Source organism: Harmonia axyridis, chromosome 6 (assembly GCF_914767665.1).
Source record: "Harmonia axyridis chromosome 6, icHarAxyr1.1, whole genome shotgun sequence".
Lineage (NCBI taxonomy): Eukaryota > Metazoa > Arthropoda > Insecta > Coleoptera > Coccinellidae > Harmonia > Harmonia axyridis.
Genome location: NC_059506.1, coordinates 1,002,534 through 1,027,955, shown reverse-complemented (window position 1 = coordinate 1,027,955; position 25,422 = coordinate 1,002,534). Strand labels below are relative to the sequence as shown.

Here is a 25,422-nt window from a genome sequence, read left to right as displayed (position 1 = left end):
AGTCAAGTAAACATAAAAGAGATCTTTATGAAAAAATGTTGGACGGTTTAATATCACAGGAGTTCTACAAGAAATACTCAAATATATTGAAGCAAGTAGTTAGACAATCCAAAAAAAATGCAGAAATGACATTCATAGCAAATTCTGAGAATAAGACCACAGCCACTTGGACATTGATAAATAAAACAACCAAAAATGAAAGAGATAAAGACAAATCATTATTCAAAGTGTTTCCAGAAAAATCAGAGGAAGATTTATTAAACGAGATGAACGCTTTCTTTCTAAAGTCTGCTCCAAGACCTGATATGAGCAATAAGACGGACACAGAGACTGTTAGACCAATCGATAGTAGCATTTTTCTGGGGCCAGTATTGGAAGAGGAAATGCTAGGTTATATAAGGCGCTTAAAAAACAAGAAAACAGTCGGATATGATGAAATACCTGTTGACCTATTAAAAACCTGTGCATCAATACTTGTGAAACCCTTAACTCATATAATCAATCGAATATTGCAAGGAGGTGAATATCCACAGGCACTTAAAGAAGCTCTGGTTAAACCAATTCACAAGAAGGGAAATAAGAACATCTATGATAACTATCGCCCTATATCAATATTATCTAATATCAACAAGATTTTCGAGAGAATAATCTTTGATAAGGTCTTACATTTCTTTGAAATAAATAACATCTTGGTTAAGCAGCAATGTGGTTTCAGGCAGGGAAAATCTACAATAAATGCAATGTATCAGGCACTAAATTCCATCATAAAATCATTGAATAAAAATCAAGTGACAGCAGCCCTTTGCCTTGATTTGACAAAAGCATTTGACAGTGTGAATCATAACATCCTACTAGAGAAGATGGAAAAATATGGAATACGAGGAGTTGCACTAGATCTCTTCAGATCATATTTAACAAGAAGAACTCAAAGAACCACAGAGAGAGGAAAAAATGGCAAACGGGTAATATCAGATCCCTTACATGTTGAGAGAGGTGTACCACAAGGCTCAATATTGGGTCCTCTACTCTATATAATCTATACCAATGATTTAATTCATGTAACATCCAATGATATGGTTATGTTTGCTGATGATGTGTCAATGATCTTGTCTCGTAAGACTGTGACTGAATGCAAGGATCAGCTTGAATGTGACTTGAAAAATCTTGAAGAGTGGTTTAAAAGAAATGAATTGGTAATAAACATCGACAAAACAAAATTGCTTGTCTTTAGGGAAAGAAATAAAGATGCCATAAGCTTGACATACCATGGTAAAACGATCAAGACAGAGGATGCAGTACCTTTCCTGGGGATATATATCGATGGGGATTTGAGTTGGAAAACACAAATTGAAAATCTGTCTACAGGTATTGCAAGATATTGCTATGCTTTGAGGATATTGACCAATACAATTAGTGAAGAGGCGGCCCTGACAGCTTATTATGCCTATGTTCAGTCCAAGCTCAGGTACGGAATAATTTTCTGGGGTAATTCTGTTGAGGCTGAGAGAATATTCATAATGCAGAAGAGATGCTTGAGAACTATCTTCAAAATGAAATACAATGAGAGCTGTAGAAATATATTTATTGGTAATAACTTATTGACATTGTACAGTCTGTTTATTTATGAATGTGTTATGTATGTAAGCAACAACTTCAATGATTTTAAAGAATTACTGTTAAGTCATGAATACAATACCAGAGGAAAAAATTATCTCAGTAGAGAAAAAACAAATTTTAGTTATATACAAAGGAATGCTGTATATTTTATAATCACAGTATGGAGTAAATTTCCTCAAAATTTTAAATGCATGCCTATTGCAATTCAAAAAAAAAGATTAAAAATGTTTTTGGTTAGTAAATGTTATTATAGTGTTAAGGATTTTTTAAGTGAAAGGGATTTTGTTTCATTATAGTGTTCATATGTATTGGTATGTATTGACGTGATCTACATCTGTTGATATTTGATCAAATAAAGGATATTATTATTATTATTATTATTATTATTATATAACTTTAAGTTGGCATTTCTGTTCAAGATGGCGACCGATTTAACAGCTGTCAAGTGATTTATTCTCAGTTTGGCAATTCATCATGAATAGACTAACGCCTGAACAACGCTTGCAAATAGTGCAATTTTATTTCGAAAATAATGGTTCTGTGCGGAATACGTATCGCGCACTACGTCCACTTTATTTTGTTAAGCGATGAAGCGCACTTCTGGTTGAATGGCTACGTCAACAAACAAAACTGCCGCATTTGGAGCGAAGCTAATCCTCAAGTGTATGTCGAAACACCGTTACATCCAGAAAAGCTGACTGTTTGGTGCGCTTTATGGGCTGGTGGAATCATTGGTCCGTACTTCTTCAAAAACGATGATGGCCAGAACGTTACTGTCAATGGTGATCGGTATAGAGCCATGATTACTAACTTTTTCATTCCTGAATGGAACAATCATGATGTCTAGGAGCTGTGGTTCCAACAAGACGGCGAAACATGTCACACAGCTCGTGCTACAATCGATTTATTGAAATACACGTTTGGTGACCGCCTAATTTCTCGTTTTGAACCTGTGAATTGGCCTCCAAGATCTTGTGATTAAACACCGCTAGGCTACTTTCTGTGGGGCTATGTAAAGTCATTGGTCTATGCGGATAGGCCACAAACCCTTGACCATTTGGAAGACAACATTCGCCGTGTTATTGCCGATATACGGCCACTTGGACGTCCAGATTGGACTACATCCGAGCCAGCCGTGGCGGTCATATGCCAGAAATTATATTTAAAATGTAATGCCACAAGATTTTCTTGCGGATAAATAAAATTCATATCAATCGAATAATCCATCGTTGTTTTATTGCAATCTAAAGTTCTATAGCTCTAAAAAAACACCCTTTACATTTTACATCTCAGGAGATATCACTTTATATTGATAGAAACATTTCACCATATTTAAATTATATTGACAATTGACGTGTGTTGAAATTTGATAGGATCGGAAGTCAGTGTAGACAATAACAAAATGAAAAAAAAAATAACTGAAAACAATGCTGTAATGAGTAATATTTTAATTTCAGAGCTCTATCATCAGTATTAGCGGAGATATGATTTTGTCAAAATTCTAGTGCTAAAACATCGAAATTTACCCACCCCGTACAACTTAATGGGCCGTATTCATAAAATTAAAGGATATCCTTGTAAGTAAAAGGTAAAAGTATAAGGTTTTGAATTGAAGAAAAAAGTAAGAGTATAAGCATTTCCTTTTTTTTCGTATTCATAATGATAACCTCATACCAAGAATATCCTCCAAGAATAAGTAAATGGTTGTTGGCATGTTGGCTTATGACTGTCTGTGATCTTCTTCTGGCACTTCTTCTTCAGGTGCTGCAAAATCGATATCTTTCAAAGTTTTTGCCACGTTATGAAGCACAATACAGGCAATAATTATTTTTGGCACATTCTCCAATTTCACTCGGCAAACATGTTGCAAAATAGGCAATCGACGTTTCAGTTTACTAAAACAACGTTCAATTATCATTCTCTCTTTTTTCAGAAGTTTATTATAATTTAGTTCAGCACCTGGAGCGGGGTTTCGGAATGGAGTCATGAGCCACGTCTCTATACTATATCCAGCTTCAGCAGCACGACGTTGTTCTTATTTTGTAATTGAACCCTTATTCGTGAATTTCTCCATATTCTTGAATCGTGGACCGAACCAGGCCAACTAACGTCGGTACTAGTGAACATTTCTCTTGCATCACAAGTGGCTTGCACATTCAGTGTAGGATAACCTTTCCGGTTGACATACTCATCACCATGGCGATTTGGTTTCAGAATTCCTACGTGGGTGCAGTCAACTACGCCAATTGCTGTTGGAAACCTATATTTGCTTTGACATAACTGTTTGGCACTCATAAGTGCATTGTTCGTAGACGGAAATTTTATCCAGTAATTTGATTGCGCCACTATGCTGTCAATTACGGCAGTCACTGTACGAGATACTGTAGCTTGACTTACACCCAGTTCTTGACCAATGCCTTTCTGATACCCAGGATCACTGAGATAGCGTAAACACATCTGCATTTTTAGGACGGACCTTCTCGAGTTTCAGCATTATTTATTCCCAAAAATTTGTTAGCAAGCCATAGCACATTTTCCTCTTGAAACCGATATAATTCTTTGTACTCACGAACAGGTGTTGATAAACGCTCTTTGTAATATCTCTCAGTTCCACAACATCTGCCATCGCTACAACTGATCACTATACGACTGAGTCTGCTACTGACCACACTCGAAATTATTGAAGGATATCCTTTTCATTTATAGTAAAAGGTAACGTTTATGAATAACCAAATACTTTTTGTGAAGAATATGCTCATACACTATTAGTATAAGGTTTTACTCGAAATATTATGAATGCGAGCTGAAGGATTTCCCTTATATTCTGCAAGTATAAGCATAACCTTTTTTTTATGAATACGGCCCAATATGATATTTTCTGTAGCGATATTCACCGATCCATCAAATAAATATTCAAGAGAATTTTATCCAGCGGTTTATTTTCAAATTACCCTAAATATGGCTGCCGAACTGGAGAAAACTCAATTACAAAACAGCCGGATCATATTTCATCGATATCAACGAGAGATCGACTCAGCGCGACATCACTTTGATCTAACGCCGGCAGAATATGCCAATCAAAGAACCGAAAAACGAGCGGGGATATTCAATTTTCGAATTTCGGCACTAATGGAATTCACCCCCCCCCCAATCACCTCACCCCTTTGGCCATTCAAAACGAGCCGTCAAAAAAAAAACAGGGGGGGGACAGCATCGTCGAATTCGAAAGTTGATCCGATAATTTCGTTAAAATTACGGAAGAGCGTTGCCGAGTTGGTTAGTACTCCATTTCGGGCGGCGAAACTCAATTTGGCCAATTTCATTAAACTCGCTCCCTCTCTCGGAAAAACACCCGGGAGCGTTAAATAATGGAAGGGGCAGCAGCGGAGGAGCGGGGTGGCGGGTTCGGCTACATGAATTCATAAAACGTAAGCGTAATCAGGGAAGGTATAACCGTAGTCCTCTCAACCGCGGAATTAATGGCCAAAGCTAATAATGAAGCGGTTGGGAATGTATATATATATATACGGGGAAATGTCACGTTCAGGGGTGCTGCAGGAGTCGATTTACGTTTTGAAGGTGTCGGTTATAATTTTATTTCGTTTTATTGCGATAAAAAAATTTCGAATAGTAAAGGGTGTTTTTTTTTAGAGCTATAGAACTTTAAATTGCAATAAAACAACGATGGATTATTCGATTGACATGAATTTTATTTATCCGCAAAATAATCTTGTGGCATTACATTTTAAATATGATTTCTGGCTTATGACCGCCACGGCTGGCTCGGATGTAGTCCAATCTGGACGTCCAATTTTCGATGACTTTTTCCAACATTTGTGGCTGTATATCGGCAATAACACGGCGAATGTTGTCTTCCAAATGGTCAAGGGTTTGTGGCTTATCCGCATAGACCAATGACTTTACATAGCCCCACAGAAAGTAGTCTAGCGGTGTTAAATCACAAGATCTTGGAGGCCAATTCACAGGTCCAAAACGTGAAATTAGGCGGTCACCAAACGTGTCTTTCAATAAATCGATTGTGGCACGAGCTTTGTGACATGTTTCGCCGTCTTGTTGGAACCACAGATCCTGGACATCATGGTTGTTTATTTCAGAAATGAAAAAATTAGTAATCATGGCTCTATACCGATCACCATTGACTGTAACGTTCTGGCCATCATCGTTTTTGTACGGACCAATGATTCCACCAGCCCATAAAGCGCAGCAAACAGTCAGTTTTTCTGGATGTAACGGTGTTTCGACATACACTTGAGGATTAGCTTCACCCCAAATGCGGCAGTTTTGTTTGTTGACGTAGCCATTCAACCAGAAGTGCGCTTTATCGCTAAACAAAATAAAATGGAAGTAGTGCGCGATTCGTATTCCGCACAGAACCATTATTTTCGAAATAAAATTGTACTATTTGCAAGAGTTGTTCAGGCGTGAGTCTATTCATGATGAATTGCCAAACCAAACTGAGAATAAATCACTTGACAGCTGTTAAATCGGTCGCCATCTTGAACAGTAATGCCAACTTAAAGTTATATACCTCGAAAAAAAAACACCCGTTATAACCGTAGTCCTCTCAACCGCGGAATTAATGGCCAAAGCTAATAATGAAGCGGTTGGGAATGTATATATATATATACGGGGAAATGTCACGTTCAGGAGTGCTGCAGAAGTCGATTTACGTTTCGGTGGTGTCAGTTATAATTTTATTTCGTTTTATTGCGATAAAAAAAATTTCGAATAGTATATCAGTTTAAATGAAGGACTTAGGGGATTTAGGCCAGGCAGATCGTGCACTGAGAGAAATCCATATTTTTTCAATAAGTTACTCACTAAACGGCCATAATCCATTTTTTGATATAATGTAATAAAACCTATTTTGTACTTAATGGACTCTTTATTTAATATCAACTCTACATGTTTCGCCTTGTTAGGGCATCTTCAGGAGCTCTACAAAAAGTAAAAAAGAAATGAACATGTGATCTCCTTGCAACAACAAAATGGGGACTCACTTGTCAAAATATACAGGTATCAAGTATCATATAGTTTTTGTCTTTTTTACAATATCAAGAGGATTGAACAAAATTTCCCTGGTTTCATTCCAACAGAATAAACTCTTTCTCAACCACAACAATCATAAACTGTATCGACAGCGTCATACATCTGACATAATTGACAATTCACAGAATATCAAACAATGACATGACATCTGACATATACAACGGTAACGTTCCGAATAACAATAGACAAAACGAATAATATTATATCAGACTCTCGAAAATGGGGTGATAGCTGAGGTGGGATTCCACTTGTGTATTAAGGCATTTATTAGGACATAATTTTAAACTTTTTACAATCTCATATATTTCCATCAAGTCAAGCAGGTTACCTCTATCTAAGCTGTGTAGAAGACTAGAGGCTGTTCACATCGAAATACAATATTACGAGAGTAAACTCAGAATTATGAATCTATATATACCAAATAGCCAAGAATTTTTTCGTCAGCAGATCTACAAACTCTGATGAGAAAAAAAAACCTCATATATTGCTTGGCGACTTCAATGCCCATAATATCATATGGGGCTCCACCACAACTGACAAAGGAGATAATCAGCTGGAGTCTTTCGTGGATGATAATAACTTCATTCTGTTAAATACTGGAATAGGAACAAGGTTCAATTCTATCAGAGCTAAATTCTCTGCAATTGACATCGCAATGTGTGACCCAACTATAGAACATATACTGAGTTGGAAACCTATCGTTGACTTACAAGGTAGTGATCATATCCCCTTAAAAATCGAAATCCAAAAAAATACTTCTGATGCACCGCCACAAAGCTACAATAAGTGGAATCTGACTTCTGCGGATTGGACTAAGTGTACTCACTACATTGAGGCTCACATACCTTCAGTTGATTCCAAAGCAAACATAGAATATATCGTTACTCAATCCACTATGCTCCTAAGTCAAGCAGCAACGAATCGATTCAGAAGTTATTTTGGTCAGTTAACAGAAAACGCAAAGTTCCATGGTGGAATGAAAGATGTAAAGCAGCAACTGAAGATAGCAAGCATGCTTTCAACAAACTGAAGAGATATTTCACAGTAGAGAATCTTATAGAATATAAAAAAACACAAGCTAAAGCACGCTATATAATTAAAGAAAGCAAAAGAAACTTCTGGAAGAACTATGTTTCCTCAATCACTACTAGTACCAATTCATCTGAGGTATGGAGGAAAGTCAAAAAATTAAAGGGCAACGCTGTATCTAATGACCTTCCCTATATAATATCTGACGATAAAGTCATTTCCAACAAAGAAGAGCTTGTATGAACTGGAACTAGCTACTTTCGAGTGGTTCATAGCTAATGGTCTAAGCATGAACGAAAACAAGACACAATCTCTAATTTTAAGTCTGAGATTGGGGTACGGTAGAGATGATAGTAACATAGTGAAGTTCCTGGGCGTACATCTAGATGCTTCACTCACATGGAATGCTCATGCGGATGAGCTGACATAGACTCTCAGCAGAAATATATTTGCTTTGAAAGTTCTTTCATATTCATTATCTGGGAGAACGCCGAGGTCGGTCTACTGCACTCACATTTCCATCTATTTTCTACTTGAGAATTTATTGTATATAAAAATGTGATAAAAATGATCACAATCGCGTGCAATCTGACATAAAGAATTATAACACTAGAGATAAATACCACAGTAGAAAAAATTTTATGAGATTGAAAAATTCTCAAAAGAGTCCCGAGTATTGTGCGATATTGCTATATAATAGACTCACTCTCTCTCTCTCTATCTCTCTCTCTCTCAATTGGTACTATAAACTGACAAACTCCAACCGCCTGCTCAATTATTATAGTAATCATAGTGTCCCAAAGAACAAATGTAGCCTATAACTTAGAAAATCGTTGACACTTAATGACCCTAGTTTTAATGATGAAAATTTGAAAGTAGTGAAGAGAATCCTATCAGACCAGTATACTTTATTAATAAGATCATTAATAGAGTTTTAGATCAGTTGAATAATGTAGAAGATAATTCTAATGTTAGGTTAGATGTTGAGATGAATGCTAGTAGACACTGTAGTATGGGGAAACTGTGCCAACGCGAATCAGTCTGCAGACTGCAGAGACATGCTGTTAGGATTCTGGGAGGAACAGGATATAGAGAATGTTGCAAACAAGTCAATTAACTACAACTAAACTCACATTTCCATTTATTTTCATACTTGAGAATTTATTGTATATAAAACTGTGATAAAAATTATCACAATCGCGTGCAATCTGACATAAAGAATTATAACACTAGAGATAAATACCACAGTAAAAAAATTTTTATGAGATTGAAAAAACCTCAAAAGAGTCCAGAGTATTGTGCGATATCGCTATATAATAGACTCTCTCTCTCAATTGGTACTATAAACTGACAAACTCCAACCGCCTGCTCAATTATTATAGTAATCATAGTGTCCCAAAGAACAAATGTAGCCTATAACTTAGAAAATCGTTGACACTTAATGACCCTAGTTTTAATGATGAAAATTTGAAAGTAGTGAAGAAAATCCTATCAGACCAGTATACTTTATTAATAAGATCATTAATAGAGTTTTAGATCAGTTGAATAATGTAGAAGATAATTCTAATGTTAGGTTAGATGTTGAGATGAATGCTAGTAGACACTGTAGTATGGGGAAACTGTGCCAACGCGAATCAGTCTGCAGACTGCAGAGACATGCTGTTAGGATTCTGGGAGGAACAGGATATAGAGAATGTTGCAAACAAGTCAATTAACTACAACTAAACTCACATTTCCATTTATTTTCATACTTGAGAATTTATTGTATATAAAACTGTGATAAAAATTATCACAATCGCGTGCAATCTGACATAAAGAATTATAACACTAGAGATAAATACCACAGTAGAAAAATTTTTATGAGATTGAAAAAACCTCAAAAGAGTCCAGAGTATTGTGCGATATCGCTATATAATAGACTCTCTCTCTCAATTGGTACTATAAACTGACAAACTCCAACCGCCTGCTCAATTATTATAGTAATCATAGTGTCCCAAAGAACAAATGTAGCCTATAACTTAGAAAATCGTTGACACTTAGTGACCCTAGTTTTAATTATGAAAATTTAAAAGTAGTAAAGAGAATCCTATCAGACCAGTATACTTTATTTATGAGATCATTAATAGAGTTTTAGATCAGTTGAATAATGTAGAAGATAATTCTAATGTTAGGTTAGATGTTGAGATGAATGCTAGTAGACACTGTAGTATGGGGAAACTGTGCCAACGCGAATCAGTCTGCAGACTGCAGAGACATGCTGTTAGGATTCTGGGAGGAACAGGATATAGAGAATGTTGCAAACAAGTCAATTAACTACAACTAAACTCACATTTCCATTTATTTTCATACTTGAGAATTTATTGTATATAAAACTGTGATAAAAATTATCACAATCGCGTGCAATCTGACATAAAGAATTATAACACTAGAGATAAATACCACAGTAGAAAAATTTTTATGAGATTGAAAAAACATCAAAAGAGTCCAGAGTATTGTGCGATATCGCTATATAATAGACTCTCTCTCTCAATTGGTACTATAAACTGACAAACTCCAACCGCCTGCTCAATTATTATAGTAATCATAGTGTCCCAAAGAACAAATGTAGCCTATAACTTAGAAAATCGTTGACACTTAATGACCCTAGTTTTAATGATGAAAATTTGAAAGTAGTGAAGAAAATCCTATCAGACCAGTATACTTTATTAATAAGATCATTAATAGAGTTTTAGATCAGTTGAATAATGTAGAAGATAATTCTAATGTTAGGTTAGATGTTGAGATGAATGCTAGTTCCCTCTTATACCTGGCCTTTCTTATAAGATTCAAAAGATTTTCAAAGAATACAATTTTCGTTGTGCTTTCTATAATTTGAATACAACAAAAAAGTTTTTCACTCCTCTCAAGGATCCAACCCCTCCAACAAACAGAGGTAGTATATAAGATCCCATGCCGTGATTGTAAGTGCTATATAGGACAAACGAGACAATATGTAAGAGAAAGAGTAAAACAACATGAGTCAGATCTAAGAAATGCATGTAACGTAGACAAAACAGCTCTCTCAATCCATTCAATTAAAGAAAAACATCAATTCGACTTTAGCAACACCACGATTTTAGACAAAGAAAAGTTTACACCAGTGTTTCCCAATGTGGTCCAGGTGGACCCCCGGTGGTCCACAGGGGTCTCGAAGGGGGTCCACGGTGTCGTGAAGCACAAATGGGGGTCCACAAGTTTTTAATGGGGGTCCACGAAAATTTTTCTGATTTCGATTGTAAAGAATAAAAATATAGGCAGGGATTCGTCACCAAACTGCGCGTAGTGCCATAATGTAATCCTCAAAAAAAAAAAACAATATAATGTATTATTGTTTTGCAATTAAGGCGCTATTATTATTATTAAATTGTGATATCCAATTTTATTGTGTTATTTCAAAATATTCAACGCTTTCAAATAAAAACTACCTGATTTTGCATGGTCAATGGTCAAAAACGTTATCCGTTTATTCCGAATTTTTTAGCCTTCTCTTGGTTTTTACTATAACTCCAATTTATACCTTAATTCACATACAAATACTCTTATCTGTACCTTTTGTAAAAACTTCAGTGTTACCGAATTTAATTTTATAGCCCTTTCTTTGTTTTCCAAGCAATTCTTCAACTGAAAAAAAAATTATTTATATGTATATAAGATGGGGGTCCACCGAAACTAGTGAAGCTTTAAAAGGGGTCCACGAAAAAAAAAGTTTGGGAACCATTGGTTTACACGAAAACGTTATATCAGTGAAATGTTGCATATAAAATTAGACAACTCAGTAAACTTCAGAGATGATTTCAAGAACCTTTTTGCCGCACGCCACTGGTCACCGCCTTCGGGTGTTTCCGTCAAACAGTCTGCTGGAAACGGTCTGCCAAATTCACACCGGTGAAGAACAGGACGATATTGATACCGAATGGGGGGTGACCTGGATGAAATAACTGGCGCCAGATTACCATCGCCTCGGTGGTAACTCGGGTGATACATGGAATCTTGGATAAGCGTTTGGGAGGGATTAAAATCCACCCCAACCAGAGAGGTTTTAGACAGGTCGCCGGGGGACGAAAGAGTTTAAAAGCATATACCATCCTTAGTGTCGATGTGCGTAAAGCCTTCGACACTGTTTCTCAGCGGTCCATCGTGAGAGCGATGCAGAGGCTCGGGATTTATTCCATATTATTTCTTAGAGGGAGCAGCTTTTACACCCTGTTGGGCTTTCATAACAATTTTTTGTTCTTCAAGAAGGAAAGCTCTGACGATCTTTTCCTTTACGCACTTGTGGCACAACACACCACCATAAGCCCTCTTGACCATCTTCTGCAGAGCCTGGACCTTTCATAGGATCTGGCTGGCACAATGCCCCTGAATTTATTTTTGCATTGACGAGACTACTGTTCGGTTTGTGGAGGATTCTTTTGAAGATGCCACTACCGTAGTGCAACTCGGGAGGAATACTACTGGAGAGATCCCAATATGTAGGGGAGTGAAGCAGGGCGACCCGCATTCCCCATACCTGTTTAACTTCGTCCTCGACGAGTTCATCTGTGGTCTCCAAAGCGCCGAGGGTGGTCTGCCTGTAAATGAACCCGCTTAGCAGTCTTAGGCTATGTCGACGACTTGCTACTTCTTGCTAATTCACCTTAGGAAGCCACTATTCATTACTCGACCTTCATGTTAGATAGAGCCAATCAGGCAACTGCAGCCGGAAGAGATGTTTGGCTAACTGGGTGCGAAATAGGGGATCATGGGTAGATCTAACCCGGTGCTGGACGAGTTGGATGTTCAGCTCCGGAGGATTGGAAAAAGCCCTCTGAAGCCTCAGCAGAAGTTGGACATCTTGAAGGTGTATCTCCTCCCTCGATATTTAAATCTGCTCCAATCGCCTGTCGTTACTAAGAAATCTGAAGTATTTTGATCGGGTCGTACGGGTGGCTGTCCGTAGCTACCTCCACCTTAATAAGACCTGTGCTGAGGCCTTTACACAAGCTCCCGTTCGGGAGGGTGGTAAAACATATAGGGCCTTCTCAAATTTAATATGACTCGATAGATATCTGATATTTAAGGGCAACACATTAAATAGACTGATTGCCATAAATTTATCATTTTTTTTCTCTCAACGTAGTTTTATGTGTTGGTACAATAAGAGGACACATTCTTCTTGTATTTTTCAAGTTTTTATATGGCTCAAAATACTGGCTATGTTTACTGACAAAGATTAACAGTCTATAAATGTACAGTCCATAAACTGTAAGTATATTGTTACTTTTGAAGAAACCCCTGCATGATTCCCTATATCCAAGATGTAACACAGTTCTCAAAGCTCGCTTTTGCACAACAAAAAGACCACTCACATATGAGGAGTTACCCCAGAATATTATACCGTATGACAAAATGGACTGAAAATTAGAATAATACACCAGTTTTAGAAGCTCAAGGTCAATCTGATTCCGTAACATGAAAAGCAGGTAACAAACAGAATTCAGTCTTCCTCTAAGTTGTTCTGTATGAGGTCCCCACTTCAGATGTTTATCAACTACAACCCCCCAGAAAAACAACACTATCTTCAACCATGACATCTTTGCCTGAGATGTTAATTGACAAAGGATATTGTAGCTTGGATCTTTCACTATAAAAAAACATTCACTGTCAATGTTCAAAAGAAGATTGTGGTTACAAAACCATTCTCCTACAGACGTCAGCAATCCTCTAGATTCCTCGGTGGCGGTGGAAACATTACGGAGTTTTAGTAGATAATTGGTGTCGTCTGCGAACATACCCATTGAATGTCTCACTGCAACTCTAGCCTTTGGTAACCGGTTTATGTACACAATAAAAAGTGCAGGTCCTGGAATGCTACCCTATGGCACGCCCATAGATATCTCTCTTTCATCCGATATAAGAAGCTCACCATCCACCTCCATGACAACCATTTGTTTCCTGGATGACAAATAACTCTCAATGAGTCTCAACTGATTGTCTCTTACTCCACAGTCATCTAAAATTTCCAACAGTCTTTTATGCTCCACACAATCAAAGGCCTTCGACAGGTCCAAGAATAAGCCCATGGGAACCTCATCTTGTTCAATGGTCACGAGAACTTCCTTAATCAGCTCATAGACCGCAGTTTCTATATTTCTGTTTTTCACAAAGCCATGTTGATGCACTGAAATAATATTAAACTTATGAAAAAAAATCATTAATCTATTTGTCAAGATTTTCTCAAAGATTTTTGAGAACGATGGCAATATGCTGATTGGTCTGTAGCTATTCGGATCCCCGATAGGTCCCTTCTTGTACAACGGTTTCACCAAGGCAATTTTCAGTTGATCAGGAAAAATGCCCTCCTTGAAGGAACGATTTATTATAAAACAGAGAGGTTTTTGGGATCAATCCTTTGGAAAACTTCTTTTAGATCTACATTCTGTGAGTGACAACAGAACATTGTATTTTTTATTTTGTGTCCTATTCCCATTTGAATGTAATCCCATTTTCTCACATTTGTTTTTGAGGCCCACACAGGTATATTCTTTCTTTCTGTATAACGTTCATCATCTGAATCATAACAATCGTAACATGGTAAAGGTGGTGTTGGTTGATGCATATATATTGGGATCATTTTACCAAATTTCTTTGGAATATCGCCTTCTATCTTTCTTTTTTGTTCTTTTTTCTCTTGTGCTGCTATTCTCAATGCTTCTTCCTCTTTTCTTTTTTCTTCTGCCCTTTGCTTGGCCAGTTGTCTTTTCCTTTCATTCTCTTCTTTAAGCAATCTCTGTTTCTCTTCCTTTTGCTGAAGGACCATTTTATATCTCTCTTCCTTGATTCGTTGTAATTCCAACACTTTTTCTTTTTCCTTCTCCATAGTTTCCTTCTGATGTTGTAGTACTCTCTTAACTTTCTCTTCATATTTCTTCTTTCTTTCTTCATTCATGGCTTGTCTCAGTTCTGATGCACTTGGAGGATTAGTTTTGGTGACACCTATGGAATTTTGAGCAAAAAATCCTTTAGCTTTTTCTTTAACATTTCCCTTATTGCCTTCCAGTTCTCTCAAAATATTGCTAGCGTTCAATTTTGAAGTAGTTATATTTTTGTTTTTCTGTAAATTTTCAAAAACTTCCACTTTCTTCTTAACAGGACTGTTTTCATAAGAGTTATCTTTTTTGATCTTTTGTTGTTTCACAATAGCAGTTTCTTGTTCCTCTATGCTTTCATCATCCGTAATCAAATCATTTGTGTTACTCATGGCAATTTCTTGATTCTTGCTAGGATCAATTACAACAGTTTCATTCATATGTCCTCCGAGTTTGATTTGTTCCTCATTAGAATCACCTTCCATAGAAACAATAAATGTTGCATTTGGCCTATTTTCAAATTGTGAAACTGTATCTTCATATTCAGTATGTGCAGATATGTTTGTGATTGTTTCATTTCCAGCGCCAATGCAAGACTCATCTTTATGCAATGGTTCATCTGTAGTAGAATTTGACTTTGATCTTTTTCTTTTTGTTCTTGTTGTTCTTACAGGAGGTTCAGACAATTCAGTATCTTCTTTGGTATCTGAAGCATTTTTTGTTTTTGTATTTTCAACTGAAGCAGATTCTGCTTTCTTTTTAGTACGAGTCCTCGTACTCCTGGTTGGAAGTTCCTCAATTTTATCAACTGAATCAGACAAATCAATAACAGGCACTACTGGATTCTCTAATATAACATCAGATGTCCTATCTACCTTTGATCGTGTCACCCTTTTTGTTCCTTCCGAAATGTCTTCTTGGGGTATATAAAGAAGTCATTTTTTTTATACTTTGCTTTGTAAAATCTTTAATGATCTATGTATTGTGTGTATTTATCATTTAGACGAAATAAATCAATTATACTTTTTTTGGAATTAAAATTTCACCCTGATTAAAGGCTACACTACCCAATTTGCTAATAGATGGCACCACTATCGGTACTATCTGTATTATGGGCTTTCAAAAAACCTTTTTTCTTAGTTGGCTGTCACTTCGTTGACTTCGATTGGAGGCGCTTCGATCGGGAGTTGCACATCTATATCTACTTATCTATGAAGACGAGAGCGCTGCCATAAGAAACGATGCGGAAATCAAGTGAAAAAGGACCAATACCATTAAAATTTAAAAAACAAGAAGGCTGGTCCCTTTTGATCTGAAGGTTTTTCAGGAGTAAGTGAGCACACCAGTGTTTTAGACATCTTACTCTTACTTTAAACTAAGATGCATAGAATCCCTGGTATGTGTGTGTACTGATTCGATTTTGTTCCAGACTTTTAGAGATAGTCCATCTCCTTTCTCTTTTCGAAGCAAATAAATAGAGGGCAGCACTGTACAACAACTTTCACGATATTATAGTTTTACCTCATTTGTGGTGATTTTTGATAGATTTCTTTCACGAATATTATGCTTTGTTCAAAGTACATATCATCCATTTTTGCAAAAAACGAAAAGTAGAGTGCGATTTTTTCATTCGCAAATTAAAAATATTTACTTTCTTCCATGTAGATTATCGTGTAAGGTTATTGCTTTGGTGTTCTGCTTACAAGAGTTCTGAGAGGTGGCGCTCTTCAGAATTGTTCGAATTCGCGGTATCTGTCTGACGCCGTTTAAGAATGAAATACAGATTTTAGACACTGCAAACTTTCACAATAAATTACAATTCAGTTTCTATCGAATTTTTGATGAAATCAATGGAATATAATGACAGAGTATAGAAGATTGTTACGAGCATTGAATCTAAAATATTATAGCTGTATATTCAAAGGTCACGAGAGCCGAGACTCGAGAGAAATATCAAATATAAACGATATATGCGCCATCTGAACCATGGTAGGTATAAATCTGAAAAATCTCCAGTTTTGTCTGAAATTTTTACAGGTATAAGTAGAACAAAACAGGTTTTCTATGCATCTTATGGTGGATTTATGCACCGTACCTAAGAACTAAGGACTAATACTGCGTTCGGTATACGCCCACCGGTGCGGAGCGTGCGGTGTAAGGTGTAAACCATAGACGTATCAAAAGAGACCTGATTGTTTACATTTGAAAGTGAGGCCAACATTCACTAGTCCACTATTTGTACTGGCCGACTGTAATCTGGTCTATTTCTCTGATGGAAAGCACTGTTGCCAGATTTATCATTTGGGCTGATGTTTCGGTTCAAAACTTCGTCCGCAGTTCATGTCTATGCGTTCTTAAACTTACTCCGAGTAAGCTATGATTACTCAAAAGCGTTCACAAACGTACTATTCCTTCCTCCGAGTATGCTCTTCGAGTATCACGGCTTACTCGGAGTAAATTTAAGAACGCAACCCTTGAATGATTCGGCGTCTAGGGAAGTGCGGCAACACTGTTCTTATTTTATGACGGCAAATTGTCAAGATGGCAGGTTTCTTTCACGTGGTCTGTCACATTGGTTGCATCGTTGTCAGGTCGAGTCCTGAGATATTTAAGGAGATTTAAGGAAATAAATTAGTGTGCTCTAATATTTATTTCGTGATTTGAGCGTTTTAGGCTGAATTTAATTGAATATATATTTAAATATGATTCGTCAGTGTGAAATTTGTAAGAAAAGTAAGATTTCCCATCCGGATTTATCTTTTCATAAGTAAGTAAAAAAATGTCATATAATCCAGTGACGTAGGTAGATAAAATTATGTAGAATTAGAATAATGTGATTGAATATTCATTTCAGATTTCCATCTGATACCGAAAAGAGAGGAATTTGGGCTTCGCTCCTTGGATTTGAAAGCGTTAATTTCACTAAGAAGTTAGTATTTATTTGTTCGAACCATTTCAATCCAGACAATATTGAAATAAGGCCAAATAGAAAATTCCTCAAGCCAGATGTTGTCCCATTACCTTATCATACAACATTCGAGATTTCAAATGAAAGGTAATATGATTTAAAAAAAAATATTCCTCTGCTAATACTGAGATTATTTCTACACAATATGTTTTGTTGTTTGATGTTGATAATTTGTTGTATTGCTCTATCTCAAAAGAATATATATATATATATATATATATAATTTATTGTGATAATAATATAATATAAATAGTAACTATTTTAAACATACTTGATTTTATAATGGTGTTACTGAGTCTTTATATTCATTCTACTATTAGTATCGATATATATTATTTTTAATGTTTCGGAAATATTTTTCAGTTCAGACACAGTATCCGAACAAGAAGATAGTCGTATCAGCCCAACTACAGAGACAATGTGAGTTCTTGAGACAAAAATTAAAATTTTTTGCTTCCACATCTTAACCATTTAACCTCAAACAATTGCTTCTGGATAATTTTTTATTTACTTGCTATTTTTAGGTTGTTTGGAGTGGCAAGTAACCAGTTTGATGTTGAAGCTCTGTCTAAAAGCTCATCATCATCTTGAGCAACTCTTACTGCTTCATCTTCAGTTACTCTTACAGCCTCAGAGTGTGAAAACGAACTTTCTAAGACAATTTTTGTTGAACCATCATCCCAAAATGTTCCAAGAAAAAAAAGGTAGGTATTTCAGGAAGCTTCATGATTAAAAAAAAATTTCCACAATGTTATTTGATAATATGAATCATCCCATCATATGCATATTGAAGTATAAGAGTTGACTAAATTTTATTCATTACAGAAAGAGGAGCTATTTTGGCGATTTGTCGAGCAGTGATTTCTCGACACCAGAGAAGCGAAGGAAAAGTTTTCACGGTATAAAGAAAATTGTCAGAAAACAAAAAGTGAGAATACATTCTCTTCAAAATAAGGTCCGTCGTCAAAGGCTTCGAATAACATCATTGAAAAGTTTGGTGTCATTTTTGAATGAAAAGTTTCGTTTATCAGAGGAATCAGAACACACATTATTGGTAAGCAATTATGAAAAAAGTCTTTCAACTAACCAACCTAATATTTTAACATAACTATTGAAATTTTCTTCACAATAACCTTTTCTGCAATATAGATAAAAAATATTGATAGTTTTAAAGTTTTTGACATAGAATTTATAGTGGAACATTTGTTTCATTTCATTGAGGCTGTTTCTATCAATTTGAATATATATATATATATATATATATATATATATATATATATATATATATATATATATAGGTACTAATATCTGTATAAAATTACGACTTTCGGTTTGACCGTGTGAGTAACTAAGAAGCACGGAACACAGGCATGTAACCTAAAAAGAACCAGTGTGTGTTTTGTGCCCCTGAGTTCTCTATTTTCAAGGCAAGAGCCATTGAGCTTGACTCCTTCAAATCACAATTCTCTATTTATTCTTATTGATTGAAAATTTTAATTTTTACAGGCATCAATCCCCAAAACAGCTGGAGATTTGTTTAAGAGAATGTTGCGAGGCCCCACAAGGCAAAAATATGAACCAAGCTTGCGATCATTTGCATTGACTTTGGCATTTTATTCACCGAAGGCATATAACTATGTTAGAAAAACCTTCAATGACAGTTTACCACATTTGGGAACAATATCCAAATGGTATCGATCAGTTGATGGTACTCCTGGTTTTACCAAAGGGTACATATGTTCCATTATGATGCATTGATTATTCAAATATCATTTCAAAAGTATTGTAAGAAGTTTTTAGTTTGTTCATTTTTGATTGGCTATCTATTCTTGATTCTGGTTATAGGTTAGTGTAATGTTATGATTTTGTATTCATTGAATGAAAACTTGTTATACTGAAACATTAATCGAGAAAAGTCAATAGAACAAAACAATATCAGAATTATATGTAGGTATATTAAAATTTAACTCTGTTTTAGTTCAAAATAACAACTAGCTGTGAATTGTTTTTTTTTGTCAGGTGTTAAGGAATGAAATCTTGTCAAAAACTGTAGGCCCTGATACCATAATATGTAATTGATTGTTTCTTGAAAAAATAAATCATTTGTTTGGGAGCTGTAGGTATCTAGTCAAGCATCAGCATACAATTAAATATCTCAGATATACTAAACTCAATTAAATATGCCATATCTGTATCTACCATTTGTATTATTTGTATTTTACAATAAATTGCTTGATGACATCAAAAGATTAAATGAACAAAGTTTCGATAAAAAAGTAAAGGAATTATTGCTGCAGAACACAATATACAGCCTAAAAGAGTTTTAAAATGTTTGTGTATGTAATTTGTTTTTTAAACCTGATTGAATTTTTATGACAAACCGTGAAAATTATTGACTGAATATTTATAGTGTACAATGTGATGTAGTACATATGTAAATAAATATTATTATTATGAAGTTTTGTTACTTCAAGGCTATGAATTGTTTTTTTTTTTTTTTTGTTATGTGTCAAGAAATTAAATCTTGTCAAAAACTGTAGGCCCTAATTCCATAATATGTAATTGTTCCTCGAAAAAATAAATTATTTGTTTAGAGCATGTTTCCTTCAAGGATACCCATAAAAATTGAAGTCTGAAGTTGGTAACTTATACTCACTAAAATATTCAATAATTCGCAGTTTCCTCAGAATTTGGGAAAAATAGGGGATCCTATAATAAATACCGTATTCAAAACATGTTTTATTTTTATTACCAATAAAATTGGATATTAATTAACAATTTGAAGATTATATTGTGTACCTGCGGAGTTTGGAACTTATTTCAAGTTTATCTTCAGAAATTGAAGGTTCTACAAATTGTACAGAGTATTTATGTGAAATCAGGTACAAAAAAGTAATAGAAAAAATCAAGAAATGGCTATAAAACTCGGTAGGCAGGAAACATTTTTGACTGTTAAGCAAATTTCAGGTATTATTTGAATATTTTAGAATAACACAGTTCTGTTTGTTCATTCATAATTTAAAAACTATTTCTGTTCAATAACTTATAAATTTCAGTGGATTCTAAATAGTTGAGTCTCCTGCCTTTTGTTCTACATGTATAATTTTCATGTAGTCAATTGTGGGGAAAGGGTGATTATTATCTATGCAAAGGTGGAGAGACACTTATTTTTGTTAAAATCTATTCGATATTCGTTAAATCTAGTTTTTAATTAACGTCGACCTGTTTGTCCTATATATTTCATATTGCAAGTTGAACATGTTAACTCATAAAAACTCCTGATTTACTTGTGTTTGGGGTTGAATCGAATCTTTTGCTTTAAATTACAACGATGATATTTCATTTATTATCATTTATATCACCAAAGTACAAGAGAGAAATTAATTTTTTGGTTTTTCAGTTTTTTATGATGGGGTATATTTGATTTTTGATATTTTCTGTTTAACTAAATTTTCTATAATTGCATGTTTGAACCCATTGTTTGCAGCTATTGGTTTTATATATATGGTTCTATTTCGGTTTCGCGGTTTACTTTGGATAATGGTAAAGGTGAAAGCTATGTGAATCATTGATCGAAATGCTGAAATCTCTAAACACGTTAAAAGCAAGTTTTTGGTTCACTGTGATATTGAAAGTTGCTTGCTGGGGTCTAAGAATGTTATGTGATTATTTGTTTCCTTTTCCAATTCGAATTTTATTTTTGGGTGGATATTATTTAAGTATATTTAGAAATTGATTTAGTTGCCTGGATGTTCCAGAAAGGCAAGCATCGTATGTTTTCTACAAATCGATACCAAAAGTATATTTTTGGCGGTAATTTATTGAGTTGAAAATTTTATTTTCTATATAAGACATGAAAATATCTGCGAGAAGTGGGCCTAATGTCAGATATTTTCATGTCCTATATAAAAAATAAAATTTTCAACTCAAAATAAGTGGTAAAAATATACTTTCGGTATCAATTTGTAAATTACATAAACTTGCTTTCCTTTCTGAAACATCCAGACAACTAAATCAATTTCTAAATTACATAAATAATATCCACCCAAAAATAATATTTAAAATATATATATATTCAAAAACAAATATCGACCAACTTTTCGCCTACGCGGCCCAAATATTGCATTCAATAAAATGGGAAAAAGATTTTCGCACGCCCATGGATGGTGTTTTCAATTTCAACAGATAATTCTTTTGCAGTGTTGCCGACTCGAAGCTGAGAGAATTGTTCATCCTTGTCTCACTCGTTAACTGTACTATAGCCGTCCTTATCCAAACAATGTGAATGTTTGCTTCACAACAAAGCGAGTCCCAGTACGGGGATGTGTCGTCTCCTTAGGATAATAAGTCTATGGTGTAAACGGTTGATAGGTCACGTGACCACGGAGCAATAGGTGCGTTCTTGATTTGCCGAACGATGACGGAGCTAACGGAGCTGATATCGAAGCATTTTTTAATGTGTTTTGTGAAAAGAAAAAAAGCAATTTCGTCGATTGAAATTATTGGAGACGGCCAGACTACATCTAATTTGTCTCCTCGTGATATCAGGATATATTCCACATAATGTGTTCATCTTGAAAGAGTTGAAAGGAGATAATCCTGAGGATATTGTTGATGAACCACTTAATGAAAAAGTTGTAAATTTTGTAGACATCGAAAATATGTATCATCAATCAGGGAATCAATTAGAAGAGAGTAAACGGAATTTTATAATCTATTCTTTGAACATGGATGATTTCTTCGCTGAGATACAATTATGTACTTCGTTAAATAAACCTTTATTTTCAATAATAATATTTGTTTCCTAAATGCCTTTAACATATACAAACATAAGAAAAACTTTAAATATATAAAGAGATTTTGCATAATAAGCTTATAATTCATGAATATTGTATTTCCAAAATTCTCAGATTCGTGCATGATGTTCAAAGACAACCGATGCATGTACCTATTTTCAAACCAATCCTTAATTTCTATTTTTTAGGCTCAAAGCTTAATACGATTTACCGGATTTCAAAAAAAAAATTAATATAATCAAAAAGGCTTCAATTGTAATATTTGTAATGCCCGGTTTAGTCTCCTCTATAAAAATAAATTTATTCCTTATTGTGAAGCCTCCAATTTTCATTTGTGTTGTCCTGAATATAAAACTTATTTGTGTTCAATATAACCTCTTGAAATCAAAAATTCCTATCCCACAGAATTTGGCGTACTTCTTTTCTTCATTTTTATGTTAATATTATTGTAATCTATGGTCCACAATTCGCACCCTTTTCTCCGTCTACCTAGGCGGTGCGAAAGGTTAAGCACCGGTGCATTCGGTTGACATTTACCGAACGCAGAAAAGTGCAGACGGTGCGAAAGGTGTGATTTGCCGAAAGCTTAGGGAGCTTACGGTGGGAATGGTGCGAACGGTCTGACATATACCGAACGCAGTAAATGTAGTTCGCATGCCTTAACTAAGAACTAACAAGAGAGTGCATAAACGCCACTTAATTCTTAGGTTTAGTCCTTAATTTATACTTCTTAGGGACTGTGCATAAATCCACCATTAGTAGACACATCAGGTTTTCTACTTTCAACTGAACATATGACGTTTCGGATGACAGTTATGTTTGACATATGTCATTGAACCAGGGCTTTGAAATCCAGGCCACGACATGGATAACCCAGTAGATTTAAACCATTCCCGGCACAAAATGCGAAAATTACGCACATTTCAACGAAATGATAAAGCGATCTTGTCGGAAAACGAGCACTCAAAAATAAAACGGCGCAGTAGTCTTTTCGAAGGATTGCCATACTCGAAGGACCAACATCCGCAAAGGAACCGTGCAAGAAGCGCGGAAAAGGGATAAAAGCCCTTCTAGCTCAATTTGGAACGGGGCTGAACCAAAAGGAAGAAGCGAAAGGCCCCGGCTCGTAAACGCGATTGTTGGGCATAGCGGGGAACGGAAGCAAACAAGAATTATCGCCAAGCATTCGGCAATAACGAGGAAGTCGACATAATGCCTAGTTGTAAGAACAGAGAGGAACACGATTAATAGTGGGGGGGATAGGGGATTTTCCATTTTCAACTCGGATCCTGGCTCGAATTTTTCCTCTGACGGTCAGAGAAATTTCTGTCAGGGAATAGTTGTTTATGATACAAGTGCAGAGGGCATTGGTATTCTTCTACGAGTTAAGAATTAAAAAATCAGCCACAAAGTGGCGTTTTTTTTAAATGAACGAGTGTTGAAATGAGTAGAGAAGAGCGATATTTCACAAACTGTGATTTAATCACTGATATCAGAATGTCACAGGTAGTCACGGTTCCGAAAAACGAATACAGAGCGTAACGGAATCACGTTTGAACATTTCACAGATCTTTTCAGGGCATATCATCGTCCGCTGCAATCGTAAATTATGAAGGCAGCCTGATGTTTTTATTGCTTCGGAACCTTTTTCGACTAACATAATTGCATATTTTTATGACAATCCCAGCATCGTAGGCAACTTCGCCTGCTTTAGGAAGTAGTTTTGTAGGACTAGTTAAACAATAAATACTTGCTACAAACAAATAATAACTACTGAATTACTGCATAATTGGTGGTGGCAATAAAATTCTAATTTTATGCTTTATCTTCGATAAACAACCCCAAAGAAATTCTTTCTCTATTGAAGTTGCCGATCGAAGCAATAAATGGTACTCTGTGTTATAAAAAATAAACGAAAACACGTCAGAGACATAATAATAATAGGCGAAAGAATAATAACAGGCGAAAGACCAGCAATCTTTGGGCTTTCTTCACAAAAGTTGATGTAAATTATGCTACTTGTAATTTATGCAAGTTGAAATTATCTTTCAAAACCACCTCTTCAAATTTGAGGAAACATTTGAAAAATCGATATCCTTCTTTTACGTTCCTAACTAAATCTGAAATAAGGAAAAGAGTTGAAAATGTAAGAAAAATGGATATTTTCATAATAATTTTTTAATAATTTTGCTTTGAATGATAAGAATGACCAATTCGAGTTGTAAAGATAAACGAACTAAGGTTTGGGTGATTCATACAAATATTAATAACAAGCAACCTAAACAGTGATCAAGTCAGGCTTTAATTTCACTGATATCATAAAGTAACGTTCACGTTTCACAACTTGATCTAGAAATGACTCATCTCTAGAAATGAGCCTTCTGTACGAATATTATGTACATTCTTTTCTCAAATTCTATGGCAAATCCGTTCATTCTGCCCTCAGAGCAATAAACATAGGTGAGGGAGCATATGTAATTTTCAGTAAGAAAATTTTGTCCCCAACATGAACTATCAAATTTGACATGAAGTTAGTTAGTGGAAATGAAAACATACCAGCGATATGATATTTGACTCAATTCGCGAGTTTCTCCACAAAGAACGCACTTCTTAGGTCCCATAGTGAATCAACGTTACATATTTACTCAAAATAAATACCTAAATATATCAGAAATTCAGAAAACAAACTTCAAGCGCGCCAAACGACGTGAAATAACCGATGACACTAGGAGAGCAAAAGCTGCCAAATCTTGGATTTGAGCAGGTAGATCCAGAAAATAAAAATTATTCAGCTTACTATAAACTCGACAGAAAGGGATACTATCGAATTCTAAATATTCAAATTCACATATTGAATCGGAAATCACTCAATCCTGAAATACGTCGATTTTTTTTTCAATTTACCGTATTTCAAAATAATAATTTAATATACAGGGTGAATTGCTTTCCAGTAATGACGTCTCCGTCTTTTTTCTCAAATGAGACACCCCCATTTTGTCTCAATTTTCCGATTACTCCAGCTGAGCTGATTCCAGAAATGTATCACATGTTGATT

At 35.3% G+C, this 25,422-nt stretch overlaps 4 protein-coding genes across 7 annotated transcripts in view; 1 reads left to right on the top strand and 3 right to left on the bottom strand.

Annotated features, from left to right (window-relative positions):
* Window positions 1-25,422, bottom strand: part of LOC123682618 (stress-activated protein kinase JNK) — a 112,366-nt gene that overhangs the window by 84,408 nt on the left and 2,536 nt on the right. The gene's annotated exons all lie outside the window — the stretch shown is intronic.
* LOC123682395 (putative nuclease HARBI1) lies at window positions 3,616-4,080 on the bottom strand. The gene has a single exon (XM_045620992.1). The coding sequence runs from the start codon at window positions 4,078-4,080 to the stop codon at window positions 3,616-3,618; it is 465 nt and encodes a 154-aa protein (XP_045476948.1).
* On the bottom strand, window positions 12,874-15,532 carry LOC123682394 (eukaryotic translation initiation factor 5B-like; the record flags this gene model as incomplete). The annotated part of the gene is made up of 1 exon (XM_045620991.1): window positions 12,874-15,532. A coding segment is annotated over one exon (1,419 nt), but the record flags the coding sequence as incomplete, so codon positions are not given.
* Window positions 17,552-20,054, top strand: LOC123682619. Its single transcript, XM_045621356.1, has 5 exons — window positions 17,552-17,658; window positions 17,935-17,991; window positions 18,096-18,275; window positions 18,397-18,625; window positions 19,078-20,054. Exons 1-4 carry the CDS (start codon window positions 17,610-17,612, stop codon window positions 18,474-18,476), a joined length of 366 nt encoding a protein of 121 aa, XP_045477312.1. The 5' UTR covers window positions 17,552-17,609; the 3' UTR covers window positions 18,477-18,625; window positions 19,078-20,054.